This window comes from Lates calcarifer, linkage group LG4, assembly GCF_001640805.2.
Source record: "Lates calcarifer isolate ASB-BC8 linkage group LG4, TLL_Latcal_v3, whole genome shotgun sequence".
Classification (NCBI taxonomy): domain Eukaryota; kingdom Metazoa; phylum Chordata; class Actinopteri; family Centropomidae; genus Lates; species Lates calcarifer.
In genome coordinates this window covers 22,583,373-22,597,601 of record NC_066836.1, presented here as the reverse complement: position 1 = coordinate 22,597,601, position 14,229 = coordinate 22,583,373, and the positions used below count along the sequence as shown (strand labels likewise).

The following is a 14,229-nucleotide window of genomic DNA, read 5'->3' as shown; positions in this document are numbered from 1 at the left end:
CTTTACCTAGTTTTGACTCTGTGGACCACTTGAAACATGAGAATATCTTGAACCAGCAGATCTCTGTCTTCAGTGCATTTCAGTGACAAGACACCCAGCATTCACCAGGTGTATTGGAAATTCTCATATGATTCACATCAGAACATCAGTAACCATCCACCTTTGATGTGTGAATATAAAACTCTATCCATAGAAATGTTCATGGTAACCACCATGGTAACCACCATGGTAACAAAGTACAGTTCAAATAAATGGAGGAATCTCTGAAATTTCATATGATCGGATCAACGGTTTATAAAGTTTTTGCGAGTTTTTATGATGTGATTACCTCAGGTATCGATTAGGGGGTGCTGGTAACTGTAGTTCTCATTGTGCAATCCCGCTGCACTGATTTTAAGGGGGACTTTTAATTTGAAAAAAGGAAAAATAAACTTGCTTGGTCCCCAACCGGAAGTATCACATCAGTTTGAGACGGAAGAGGAACCGCGAACCGATGTGTTCAGCTTGTACGTGAGGAGAACTTTTAATGTTATAACATATTGCTATTTTATACCATCATCAAACACCAACTAACTCCTCTACAGTGTTATCGCGGCTACACAATTCAACAAGATGTTCAACAGACAGACGAGCCTGTGGATGGGTGATGTATGTTGTCTTTTTATTTCAATGTGGGAATTAGCTTAGCAACGCGTGCTCTTTGCTTGCTCGGTTACATAAAGTTAGCCTGCATACATGACCCCAGTGGAGACAGGTTAGACTTAACTCTATTCTAATGTATTTCGTTTGTAGAGTTTGGTGTAGCGCCTCTTAATAACAGCCAAGAGTAATACTGGTGGTCAAATGAGTCCCCAAACACCTCTTCCTTGTAAGCGTTTCCGCTTTAAGTGTAGCAAGTATTAGCTAACCTACTTGACTCGAGCTTATCATTAAAGTTTACATACAATATGCGTAATTGCAGCCTGACGCATTGAATAACGTTACACACGAAATGAGAGCGTGTACTAGCAATTGATGGAAGTCTCTAAACCGAAAATTTGGCAGAGGTTTGAATCGGGTTTGGTCGAGTACCATTCCATACGAGAAACTTTTCAAGGCGATTCCATCGGCGCGTTGTGACTAGCTAGCGTTAAACAAATAACAGAAGTTGGTGATGCAGTTGATAGTAGGCACTAGCTGTTAACCCTTACGTATAATCAAGTTGGACTAGCTATGCATAGTTTGCGACTTTAACGTTCACACCATGTCTTGAAAATTAACAGGCTTAAAATTGGTCAGACAACTACAGTACGCTTTAAAGTGTAACCGTAGCTAAACCATAATCATCTCTAGACCAAGCTCCATGAGCGCTTCGAATGACCTCTTGCTATAACATTTTGAAGCTGCATTTACAGCATTAAGTCATGGGTTTTAACATAATTATAGAATTACTTTATGGAGTTTGTAAATAAAAGGTTGTGTACATATATTTTCAGTATTATGAATATTTGGGTTTAGTTAAGATTTAATATAATGTGTTGTAAATTTCTTTGCATGTGTGTTTAGTTGGACCCATACATGGATGAGAACTTCATCAAGCAGGCCTTTAGTGCTATGGGAGAATCGCCGTTTGGAGTCAAGATCATCACTCACAGGATAACAGGGTACATTACACAGACCACCTCATGCTATACACCAGCCTCTCTGTTGAAGCTAAAAGTGCTACATTATTATATACGCTAATAGATTTTCCCCCAGAAAATTGATTAGCACAAGTGCTAAACTAGAGGTGTTTGCCCACTATAAACAGCTGCAGACAAAGTGTTGACTAACCTACCACTCACCCGTGACTGTCAAGTGATATCCGGATTGACGCTAAAATCAGCTGTATGTCTAGTACATCGTTCTATCCACTACACAAGGTCACATTTCATCAGTGTACTACTGTTGTCTTGAAGTTCACTCTTTTTGTTTAAAAGGGGTGCAGCTGTTTTCATATCTAACCTACTACCTTGCTTATTTACAGTCAATGCTTTATATACCCAAACATACATTTTAAATAAGACTTGGCTAGTGCAACCTAAATGATAAAGAATTGTTGTGTAATCTTTGCTTGATAAATGTAATTGCCTGTTCTTCTGGCATAAATGCATAGAGAGAGGCATAAGTTCTATTTCATTGCTTTAACTGGATTTATACTTGATGTTAGATGTTAAGCATGTTCTCCTGTGAACACATACGGTGTAAGCTTTAATTTATAGGTCAATGTCTGATTTCACTACTTGTTTCATGTATTAAGACAGAATGTATGTATAAGTATGCACAACTACAGGAATTTTTTGGCCCCCTTCAGGTCTAGACTAAAGAGATAATCTGGGTTCATTCTCAAGTGACTTTTATACTTTTAATGCAAGCATCGTGTTCTCTTGTGCAGTGGTTCTGCAGGATACTGCTTTGTTGAGCTGGCAGATGAAGCAAGTGTTGACCGCTGTGTTCAAAGACTCAACGGAAAACTGGTTCCTGGATCAAATCCGGTTAGTTCTGTGGTTTAATTACAAAATATTTATGCATACATCTTTGATGCAATCCATACTGAATTATATGATTTTCATTTTTTCCACAAATATGTAATATTATATTGACAATTTAATATCACATTCCATTTTTCAGTATTAGAATTATGTTATCAAGCAGTATTAAGTTGTTGATTTGACTGTGGATAGTGGAGCTCATTTAGTCTTGGTTCTCCTTTATGTAATGACAGAAACTCATTAGTATTGTTGGCTAATATGCAAATTAGTATAAATAATACATTGGTTAAATTAGACAGGATGTATTTCATTTGCTATTTGCGTTGCCTTTGCTGTAATTATTGTGCCCTCTCAGTCAATTTACACAAAAAATAAATCAAGTCACAAAAAAACAATACTAAATACAAATGAATTCCAGTTACAGATACTCTATACTCTATACTCTATACTCTAACTCTACAGATACTATAGAGTGAAAATGTACTCTTTAGTGGCTGCAATGATAGCAAGTCTATTTGAGGTTCTGGTGACAAAAAGAAATTTTGCCAGCTTGAACATTTTCAAAGTGATGTGTAAAGTTTCAAGCTTTAGCTGCTTGTTACTGAATTTGAAATGCTGTTGGCCATGTGAGCTGGCCAAGCTACTGGACTCCCCTGTCCACCTGGCCTGTACCTGCTGCTGAAGGAGGTTAAGAGGCTGCTTGTGCATGAACATACTTTGTTTGAAGCTGGTGAATAGAGTCTCTAGTAGGAACTAACTGAGGAATGGGCTAAAGACTGGTCTGGGTGGTGGAGGTATGTAAACCTAAATAACAACCATAATAACGCCACTCTCTATTTCCAGCAATATCAGTGCTATAGTACATGTCTTTGGTGTTTGATGTTGGCTTAGTGTGTGTGTTTTCTCTTCCCATGTACAGCCCCGGAAGTTTAAGCTAAACTATGCCACCTATGGCAAACGGCCAGAGGCAGGGTGAGATATAATTTACATTCAACTTTTGTTAACAAATGTTACTGTTTGAGTCTGTGTAAAAAAAAAAAACTGCTACACACAAATCAGCTTTTCGTATAACTGTAACTGTAACTTGATTTATGTTGTCTGATTAGATCCCAGGACAAAGTGGGCATGTACAGACTGTGCTGACTCTCACATTGAGCTGAAATGAAATAAATGCACAAAGATTAAGTAAATAACAGAAATCAAATAATTAGTGTTTTCTCTTTTTCCTTAACCCTTTACCGGGCAAGTGACTATATATGGTAACTTCGCAGACATCCAAATGGCGTCGCTACGTGACCCAGTGAGAATCTATATATATATATATATATATATATATATGCCTGAGCCACAGCTGCTAGTTCTAGTTATATTTATATATAATTTGTTATTTATGTTATATATAGATATATGTGTGTTATTTATGTTCAATGGAACATGTTAAAAATAATGTTCCTTTAACTTTACATGTGTTTTTCTATTTTCTTTATATATACACCTTTTAGAATTTTTTTAACCTAGACAGGCAAGGAACCACATATGGTAACTTCAATGATCTTGATTTTCTACATGAAAATTGAATATTTTCAAAAATGTCAAAAAAGTAAAAAAGTCTTGTTGTGCCCTGCTATGACACTCTAGGGTTGAAATTTTGAATTTCCAAGTATTTCAATGAATGCCCGATAAAGGGTTAAGTTTCTTGCCACCCCAGAAAAGTATGTGAATCCTTTGGAATTATCTGGTTTTCTGTATTAATAAGTCATAAAATCTGATCAGATGTTCAGCTAAAGTCCCATTAACTCTACGTTGCTGAGGGCTTTGCCGTAGCTACTGGCTGTTATGTGTCATAGGCTGCTATGCCATAGATTGTGTCATAGCAGGTGTGCATTTGGCCCAAAATATAACTATACATTGAGGCTATATCATTGACGAAGATACCATGCGGGAACTTCTAGAACTGTGATTGGCTGCTTGTCTTTTCCCTTACATGTTTCTAATGCCGTTGGAGTTTGATGAAAAAAGACTTTCAGTATTCTTCCTCTTTCAGTGATTACACTGAAAAACCTACCATGATTGTCCCGCTGTACAAATGGACATGACACAGGGATCCTAAGATTCAAAGGTTTTGACTCTCTCCCCCTGCTCTGTTCTCCCATATTTCCAACACTGGCGTCAGCCAGCTTTGTTGTAGATTTGAAGAGGGAGTGACCGAAGCGCAAAGGATGATGGGCGCTCATAAAACGATGGTCTCTGTAGTTCTCATTTCCCTTCGCTCTTCTCCATCCCAGCTGAAACAAAACAACAGTTTCCCCCAGAGGACCTATCGATTGTTACCATCCAGGTCCATGACGCTATCAAGACCCATTTGTTCTCGCGATATTGTGAAATTGACAATACCATTACATCCCTATTGAGTAGTGTATTGAATATGAAGAACAATACAAGTGTGTATTGTTAGTTAAGATAAATTGTTTTTGATCTGACCACATTTTAAGTTTATAGATATATAGAGTCCAAAGGGTTCACTTACCTTTTCTTGCCACTGTATAATCATTGCACATGCTTAGCAAAGGCCAGATTATCTCAAAAGAAATTATGGCACTGCATACAAGTTATTTCACTTTGATGTTTTGGCTGCATTTTTAGAACAACAAAAATCAAAAGGGATTGTGGGAAAATTTTAGATTTTGGGTCAGTTAGATTAGCCATCAGGCAAATGTTGAACATTGGAGTTATCCCTCTAATTCATGACAACAATACAGGTATATTCAAAGGAATATTTGATCAAAGTTTTTCCTTTTCTCAGGCCAGAATTTTCAGTGTTTGTAGGTGATTTGGCCTCTGAGGTGGACGACTTCCAGCTGCACCAAGTTTTTAAGAAGTACTCATCCTGCAAAGGAGCCAAAGTTGTCACCGACCAGTATGGATACTCCAGGTATGTTAGATCATAGAGGTGGACTAGATAGCAATATGGCTTGAGAAATGTTTTGTATTGTGTGACATCAGGTGATTCCTTGAACTACATATTGTTTGTTTAATGTCCTTGGTGTGCAGTATAATATTCTGTCTGAATATTTTTGTAAGAAATACGGAGTGATGTAAATACATTTCCTGGTTCGGTAGTATCATGATTATTTGGATGGCAGTGATATGGACGTTGACCACCAGTACATCTTCATCTATTTTCAAGAAAGGCTGAGGAAATGTTTTCTTGCGGTCTTATTCTAAAACTATTGTTTTCCCCATATAGGCTAAGCAAGAGCAACTCACAATTCAAGTGATGCTACCTCATGTTAAAAGTAAAACAACAAGTTTCAGTTCTACCATAATAATACCCATTATATTCTGTTTCTCATTATAAGTGGCTATTTATTGCCAAGTATGTAGTGTGTGTTGGTGTGGAATGGAAATGTAAGCGTTGTTTGACTTGCAGAGGCTATGGCTTTGTCAAGTTTGGTGAGGAGAGTGAGCAGAAGAAGGCGATTGAGGAGTGCCAGGGAACAATGCTTGGCGGAAAGCCACTCAGACTCAGTATTGCTGTTGCAAAGAGGTAAGACACTGACAAAGAAACATGACGGAACATGGCTATGGCTATTTGGACACACGTTCTCATTCAACAGTTTTTCCTTGTTTTTATTACTGTATACATTGTAGAGTAATATTAAATACATCAAAACTATGAAAGAACAGTTATGAAATTATGTTGTAAGCAAAAAAGTGTTAAACAAACCAGAATATGTTCAATGTGTTAGATTCTTCAGAGTGGCCACCTTTTGCTTTGATGACAGCTTTGCATGTTTCTGGCATTTCTCTGTCAGATTCATGTGGCAGTCACCTGGAATGGTTTTCAATAACAAGTGTGCCTTATCAAGAGTTATTTTGTGGAATTTCAGTTGTGTCGTGTGGAGGTAGGGTTGTTACACAGTTCTATACAGTAAATAGCCCTATTCAACTACTGTCCTAATCCATCATCATGGCAATAGCCTCTCAACTAAGTAAAGAGAAATGACAGTCCAGACATGAAGGTCAGCCAAATCATGAGGACCACCCCAAGAAAGGACAACCAAGAGTTATCTCTGCTATTATTATTATTATTATTATTATTATTATTATTATTATTATTATTATTATTAGTAGTAGTAGTAGTAGTAGTAGTAGTAGTAGCAGTAGTATTTATAATAATAATAAAGTATTTATTTTCTAGTTCTAGTTTTCAGAATTTGTATCCATTCTGCACCTTTATATCCATTTAGATGTCCTTGAAACATTTAATCTAATGTCTTGCAGAATTACTACAAGTTGAAGATATATAAATTTTGGTTTTGATGATGCAAGAGAAGTGAAGAGTGAAATACTTGACATTTTGGGAAAATGCTGCTGGTCGACTCATCCTTCACTAAATACCCTTCAAATATCTGTGAAACGTTGTTGTGTTTTTTATTTTGCAGTCAGAAGATGAGCAGCTACCACGGGGGCCAGAGCCAGAATTACCATAGCAGCTACAACCAGTCTCAGTCCAGTTACTATGGCAACCATAGCGCTGGGGGTCAGGGGGGTTATTACTCTCAGTGGGGTGGCTATGACCAATACAGTGGCTATAACAACAGTGGCTACAACAGTGGTTACAACAGTGGCTACAACTATAACTATGGGCCGTATGGATACCCCCCACCGGGCCACATGATGCCACCACCTCCCATGGGGATGCCACCCATGTCCACTGACATGTCAGGAGCTGTAGAGGTGAGGGAAATATTTGCACACGTACTTAAAGAAACACAAAGACATGTTGGGAAGTATGCTTGTCTGTTGATTGACTTTGAGTTAGGCAAGAAGATCAATATCAGTTTCATCTTACTTTTCAGTTGAAAATGGCCTATAAGTATATTTATGTGTTGGAGCAAAGCTATATGTGCATACATATGTTCTTGTGGATACAGACTGTGTTAAACAGTAACACATACATAAAATAATAACACTGTAGACATAACTTCCAACTTAAGCAAGACTCAACACACAGTGCCTGTCCATTTCTGAATTTTCCACGCCATCATTTTTACAGTTATTTATCCGTTGCCCAAAAGAAAAATATTGCCTATAAAGTTAATTTATGGTCTAATTGGAATCTCCTGGAGTAAGAGGATCTAACAGACTATGTAAACAGGAGTTGGAGCTTCTCCTAGGAGTGTTTGCCAGTCCATGCATTCCAGCACAAGTAGGTGACAGTGGCCCAAACTGGAATGGGGGCATAGCCCAGTATAGAGTGTTTTTTTGTTTGTTTGTTTGTTGATTGGCTTCCGTTGATTCTTTTTCCTATTTTCAGTATGGAGTTCCCAGTTATCTTTTATTCTTCCTAGCTGATCTGCACTGTAAATATGTTGCACTGATCCAATGCTCCAAAAGGGAAAATACCACTCACCACTCAACCAACCTTACAGTCACATTGTTTGTGTGTTTGTCTGTCATGAAAATCCACAAGATAAGAATTTTATCTTCATGGTCTTGTATAGCTTAATTGTGTCTGATTTCTTTCAGCATATCAGTATTTATTATAATTGCCTGTGTTTCATTTCTTTCTCTAGCAGAGTCATGAAGAAACTGACGACATAGAGGAGGATAATGCAGAAGGTATGACCCTGTTTCCAGTCAGTCTTTGTATGCTGTCTTCCCATTGTCAGATTTTCCAATCTTATGTCACCAAAAACATTCACATTGTAGTAGTGGATACTTCACAGATGCAAGGAGTTAAATCCACCACTCCAGGTTTGGTTTGGTTTGGGATTCTCTACATTACCTGTTAGCTATAACATAGTCACTGATATACAGTATTTGTATTGTTATTGCTTTGATTTTGACAACATATACTGTGGATGTGTTTAACTTATTGCTTTGGGGCATTTTACAGAGCCCATCCTTGAATGCAACGTGGACCAGTGGAACAAAGATTTTATGCAATGCAGTGAGGAGCTCTACAATGCCATGATGAACTGTCATTGGGAACCCCTGAACTCTGTTGATTCGCCCATTCCCTCTCTTTCTTGATAACTTATTTTTGTCCCCTCTGATCCCTCCCTAATCTTTAAATATTTTGTTTTGTATGATTTTGTGCTCCCCAGAATCTTGATGATTTAAAGCTACATTGGCACCTATAAAGGCCACCTCAGTTCACTGTCTCAGTACTTTTAACAAGCCTGACTAAAGGCTTACAGATGTACTTTTTCCTCTTCAAATACTTTTATAGTTTACCATGTTGGTAATATACAGTTGATCAATAATCAGTGAAGTTACTGTGTAGGCAGTACTGTTTAGTATGAACACTTCTATATACCAGAGCTGTAAGTTTAGGGATAAAGCTCTGAAGTTGCCTTCTCTGCTGTATTGTAGGCACAATGCAGTGCATTCAGAAAGTATTCAGACCCCCTCACTTTTTCACATTTTATCACATTTTCTAATGTTGGAGCCTTATACCAAAATATTTTTTATGTTAATTTTCTCTCATCAGTCTACACTTAATAGCTTATAATGACAAAGTGAAAACAGAATTTTAGAAATTAATGTACATTTATTAAAGAAAAAACTGAAACATCACATCACTTTTGCTGTAACACTTGAAATTTAGCTCATGTTCCTCCCATTTCTCTTGATCATCTTTGAGATGTTTCTACACCTTGAATGGATTCCACCAGTGGTAAGTTCAGTTGATTGAACCTGATCTGGAAAGGCACACACCGGCTTCTCTATATAAGGTCTTGCAGCTGACAATACATACCTGAGCAAAAACAATTGGGTTCTTGGTCAACTCTGTTACCAAGCTGGTCTCCCCCTGATTGGTAGCCAGGTTAAGGAATCCTAGTTGTTCTAACCTTCTTCCATGTAAGAATATTGGAGGCCACAGTGCTCTTGGAAATCTTAAATGCAGCAAGTTTTTTGTGGTCAATTTTTTGTGGTTTTGCCAGTCAATTAAATTTACCACAGGTGGACTCCAATCAAAGTACAGAAACCTCTCAAAGATGATGAGGAGAAATGAGAGGAACCTGAGCTAAATTTCAGTTGCCATAGTAAAGAGTCTGAAAACTCATGTCAATGTGATTTTTCAGTTTTTTTTTTTTTAATAAATTTGCCAAAATGTTGGGTGTTGAGTGTAGACTAATGGGATAAATTATTACTAAATATTATTAAATAATATTTTTTATTACTTTAGCATAAGGCTGCAACATAACAAATGTGGAAAAAGAGAAGAGGTCTGAATACTTGCCGATTGCACTGTAGGTGTGGTATGGCAAACTGAATTCTGTGTCAATATTTCAACATAACACAAAACACTGCTGTCATTCATTTTTGTCGATCCTTTTTGAAATAGTCACCAGCAAAAATCTAACTGCTCATTGAACTCTTTAGGAGGAGACTCTCTTCTGGAGGCAAAAATAATATTTCTTTAGTTTATACAAGGTGTCAGTCTATCTTGTTTTGTTAATTTTCTTCAGGTTTTTTTCCTTCATTTTTTTTTAGATTTATTGGAGCGTTATCTGGGGAGAAGTATGGAAAAAGTATGGGAAGATTGTGATAATGAGTTTACCCAACAGTAATCAACCATAGATGTAATTTATGACTGTTACAGAAAAGAAGCTTGCTTTTCTGTGTAATAGAGGAAAGGTACAACTTCCGAATATTTCTGAGTGCTGTGAAACTGTATGTAATGATTTTGTGAGGTAGAATACTGATTTGCTAGCAGATTGTAGCAGATGTCAAGTTTTTATTCCCTTCTGTCCGATCAATGATGTTTTGAAGGTTTTCTTTCTGTTCTTTCTGTTTCTGAAGATGTACTATCACAAAACAAATTTAGGAGAAAAAATGTGTTGGGTCTTCTTTCTTTAGAGAAAAATGATGAATGAAGTGTTTCTCTTGAACTGAACTGTATTAATATATTGGCCTCAGAGTTTTCAGAACCTCTCACTTTTGCACAATTTATTATGCTGTAGGTTTAAAATCCTTCTTCAGAAAGTCTTCAGATTTTCCTGTGGTGCTCCAAATAGTGGTCAGGTACAGGTGGCAAACTTAATTGATTGGACATCAAGCCATGAAATCTGTAGAACTCTCTGTAGACCTCTGCGAATGAACTGTGGCTAGGCAACAGCTTTATTGTACACAGACACATAAATACAATCATACACACTAATATACTCCCACCTACATTCTACTTTTTACTCCCCCCCAGCCTTTTTTTTTTCCTTTCTCTGTCCGTTCTGTCTGCTTGCTGCCTAACCATTACCCAACATGCCCACTGTATATAGAGCCATAGCCCACATTGGCTCAGTTGGCCCGAGATGCAAAGCAGAGCAACTGAAATCTACAGTGAATAAGCCCTGCCCTGAGGTTCTAGGAGTTATTCAAAGTGAGACACAGTGCAGCACCCTGCTAATGGACAATCAATTATCTACAAGAAGTAATATACCACACTGACCCATCCACTGCTCTGGTTTTACCTTTGAATTTGTCCACTCTATAGCTGGGACCTTGGCACCCAACCCTCCCAGTCTTCATCCCCTCATCCCCAAATAAAGATTTAAATTAAAGTGTCAGAACACTTGTAGACATTCTCTATGTGTTCTCTGTTAAGATGCTAGCAGACACCAGGCAAAAAAGGCACTACAGAGAATTGCATGGATGTTTGATTGTATCTGTCAGGCGTACTACTTGTCTATCTCATTAATGGGCCTTATAGGATTCAAGTCTTTCAATACACAAGTCTTCAATGTATTTTTGAGTTGTAGATGCTAACAAGCGAATCATAAATCCATCAGATAATTTTAGATACTCATTTTTTTCTTTACGTTGCAAACAAAATCTAAGCGTGGGTTCAGCAAAATCAGGATTTCTCAAACATTTCCAGCCTGTATCTAAATATCAACTGCTGTTTCCTGCATGGAATTCTTGTAGAGTTTCAAGAACCACCCTGACCTAATGATTTAATTCATCTTTGTGTTGAAATCAGTTTTTTCAGTTAATTGCAGTGATCATGGCTCAGTTGTGTGGCTTCAGCTTCATTACTGCTGGCTTTGGTGTTGAACAGTCCCAGTCCAGGCCTCCCGGGACAATACCAGCTGGGCCCCAAGCGATACCAACCCTGATACAGTCCCCTCCAGCTCAGACAGCCTAGAGCGCCTCCCAGCAGCTGAGTGGGGAACTTAGGGAAGTAAGCTAAGAGGCAGAGCAGCAGAAAGATCCAGAGCCAGAGCAAGAGAACACAGAACAGGAAGAGGATCCTTAGAGGAGCATCTGAGACCCCCCCCAAACTTAAATAAGGACCAAACACAGCTGTCTCCTCTGCCAACAGCAGGCAGCAGAGACAGAGAAGGAAGACATCTTCTGAAACTTCATATCCTCTCCACAACATCCCAGCTTTTAGGCATTCAGACTTACTCTCCCCCTCTCGTAACACTAACAGAGGCTGGCCATTGGTAATCTCTTGGTTGGTGATTAAAGGTTCATAGCAGCTTCCTGTGGCATTCTCCAGATAGTCCAGCAGTTTGCAGAAACTAAGCCACAGTCCACCAGCCAGCCCAAGCCTGGAGAGGTGACGGATGGAGAGTGCAAGGGAACGACTGATGGAAAAGGAGAGGAGGAAGACAAAGGAACCGACAAAGATGCAGGTCCAGCCCCAGCCAGAGCGCAGGAACATCCTGGACAGAGAGGTGATGAAATGAGAGAGAGAGAACAGAGTTTCAGAAGTAAAGTAAGAGAGACACAGAGACTAGCTTGTGAACATGCAGTAGTGGAATATTTTGCCGCTAAAGTCATCATCCAAACAAAGTGGCCAAACAAAAAAACGGCTTAATAAAAGTTTAAAATTAATGTTAAATAGAAAGTAACTTTCCAAAAAATATTTGATTGATTGCTTTCTGCCAGTGTATGTTTTATATCATTTATTGTTAGTATGAAGCAGTAAATAGATTGATTAGTTGTAATAATAATAATGTAGTTTACTTAACAGTATACTGTGCAGTGCACAGTGGTATGTAGTATGGAGCTGACACACAGAGTGAGTGACAGTCAGTGTCAGAGGGTGCGGCACACAGGCAGTTAAGACCTGACAGCTGCAAATACATTTGGTTTCGATGTATCACAGGAAACTCACTAAAAGTTACTGAAAATTGCTTATTGTGTTATTTTCTAATGTCAGTTGTTTACCACAGAGGAGGAAACACATTCAGCTTGGGGTACGTCCCTCCTCAGCTTTAAACAAGTCAAACAATCAAGGCAATTCTTCCAAATGTTTCCTTTAAACAATAGCATGCTGGCAGATGCCACTCAATGACACAAAAATGCCACAGGCCCAAAGCAGACGAGTAAGCAGGAAGTAAACAGGAAACAGTCTCACCTGTAGAGAAAGTGGCTTCTCTTGGCAAAGACACTGTGCTGGGAGACCCAGAAGCTCAGTGCAGGACCGAACATCACCACTGCAGATAGCAACAGGTGGAAGTGCCGCCTGAATACATGGTTACCCAGCAGCCGAGCTGCCAGGTCCGTCAGGACCACCAGCACTGTGTTAAGGAACATCTGGACCCAGAACCAAAACTGACTAGATATTATCTTAAATATGAAAATCACCTTCTGCTGTTTGATGTGACAAGGCTGTAATCCCAACTAGGATGCATTTAACGCACTAGTAACTGTGGATTACTTCATGTCGAAGATTGGAATAATTCAGCATTTGATGTCATCCAGAGGTGTGGTTGGAAGTGATCAATCTAAGAGGATTAATCCTGCAATATTTCAGAGCTCCTGGCTGTGTGGCAAAATCAGTTGAAATCCACTGGTGTGATTCAGTTAGCTGCCATGTGCAGATCTGTATTAAGTAACATGAATGAAACGACAGGTGGCCTCTAGCATTCCACAGATATGTGCACTGTGAATGCTAACCATGAAATTCTTCAATCCAGTAGGCACCTCTGTGACTCAGTATTTACTACAGTTTATTCGGTCTGATAGTAGTTAGTAAGTTAAATGTCAGTCTTTTCTGACCTTGTATAGCAAGTTTCCAAGTGTCTCCCTCCTGCTTTCGTCTTGTTGTGCAGTGATTGTCATTGGCCACCTTTGTATCGCTTCTCCAGAAATGCAATGGCCACCATTGTGTGGAATATATTTTGTTAGACGTCCAAGAGTTGTAGCTTCAGAACATCTACTCCGTTCAAACTATCTTTGCAGTAACTGTAGCTTCTCTGCTCCCTCATTGGCACCCACCCCCCCCCTTTCAAACACACACACAAAAATACTATTTATGTTCTTGCCTTGTCATATGTCTCCTGGACCTTGAAGTTGTCACATTACTCCCACAGAGATGACTGAAAGTTGAACCAAAGACACTGATTCCTTAGTGTTAAGTATATCATAGGATTCCTGACTAATTTAATCTTAATTCATAGCAGAAATAGAGGTTGAAAGTAAGCAGCAGTGTCACTGCTGACATTACAATAAAAGTCATGAATTAAAAGTGCCAACAATGAAGTGAAATTAGATGCTGTGTCACACTGTGTATATTTGCATGTATGTTCATGTTTATAAATAGCAGTAACCTTTGTACTGCATCTGAGCTGAGACTCAGCTGTTGCAGGGATCTGTCTCTGTCAGTCAACAAATGGCGATATGCGCGCGCACACTCAAACAGAATGTACATACATTTACTGTTTTCTCTGTCCTCTTTCTCTCTCTAATACCACTCAAT

General features: G+C 38.6%; 2 protein-coding genes across 3 annotated transcripts; one reads left to right on the top strand and one right to left on the bottom strand.

Moving 5' to 3' along the window:
• Nucleotides 1-391: 391 nt before the first annotated feature.
• Nucleotides 392-10,460, top strand: trnau1apb (tRNA selenocysteine 1 associated protein 1b). Of its 2 annotated transcripts, XM_018678393.2 has the most exons (10): nt 396-506; nt 585-648; nt 1,546-1,643; nt 2,414-2,513; nt 3,430-3,482; nt 5,314-5,442; nt 5,941-6,057; nt 6,956-7,250; nt 8,090-8,135; nt 8,413-10,460. In XM_018678393.2, exons 2-10 carry the CDS (start codon nt 613-615, stop codon nt 8,547-8,549), a joined length of 1,011 nt encoding a protein of 336 aa, XP_018533909.1. In that variant the 5' UTR covers nt 396-506; nt 585-612; the 3' UTR covers nt 8,550-10,460. The 2 variants fall into 2 exon arrangements, with proteins under 2 accessions (XP_018533910.1, XP_018533909.1); XM_018678394.2 differs by having other exon boundaries at nt 392-648; nt 8,093-8,135.
• A 160-nt stretch (nt 10,461-10,620) lies between these two features.
• fitm1l (fat storage inducing transmembrane protein 1, like) lies at nt 10,621-13,772 on the bottom strand. Its single transcript, XM_018678395.2, has 2 exons — nt 12,886-13,772; nt 10,621-12,187 (listed from the first exon to the last, which is right to left on the bottom strand). Exons 1-2 carry the CDS (start codon nt 13,062-13,064, stop codon nt 11,509-11,511), a joined length of 858 nt encoding a protein of 285 aa, XP_018533911.1. The 5' UTR covers nt 13,065-13,772; the 3' UTR covers nt 10,621-11,508.
• Between the last annotated feature and the right edge of the window lie 457 nt (nt 13,773-14,229).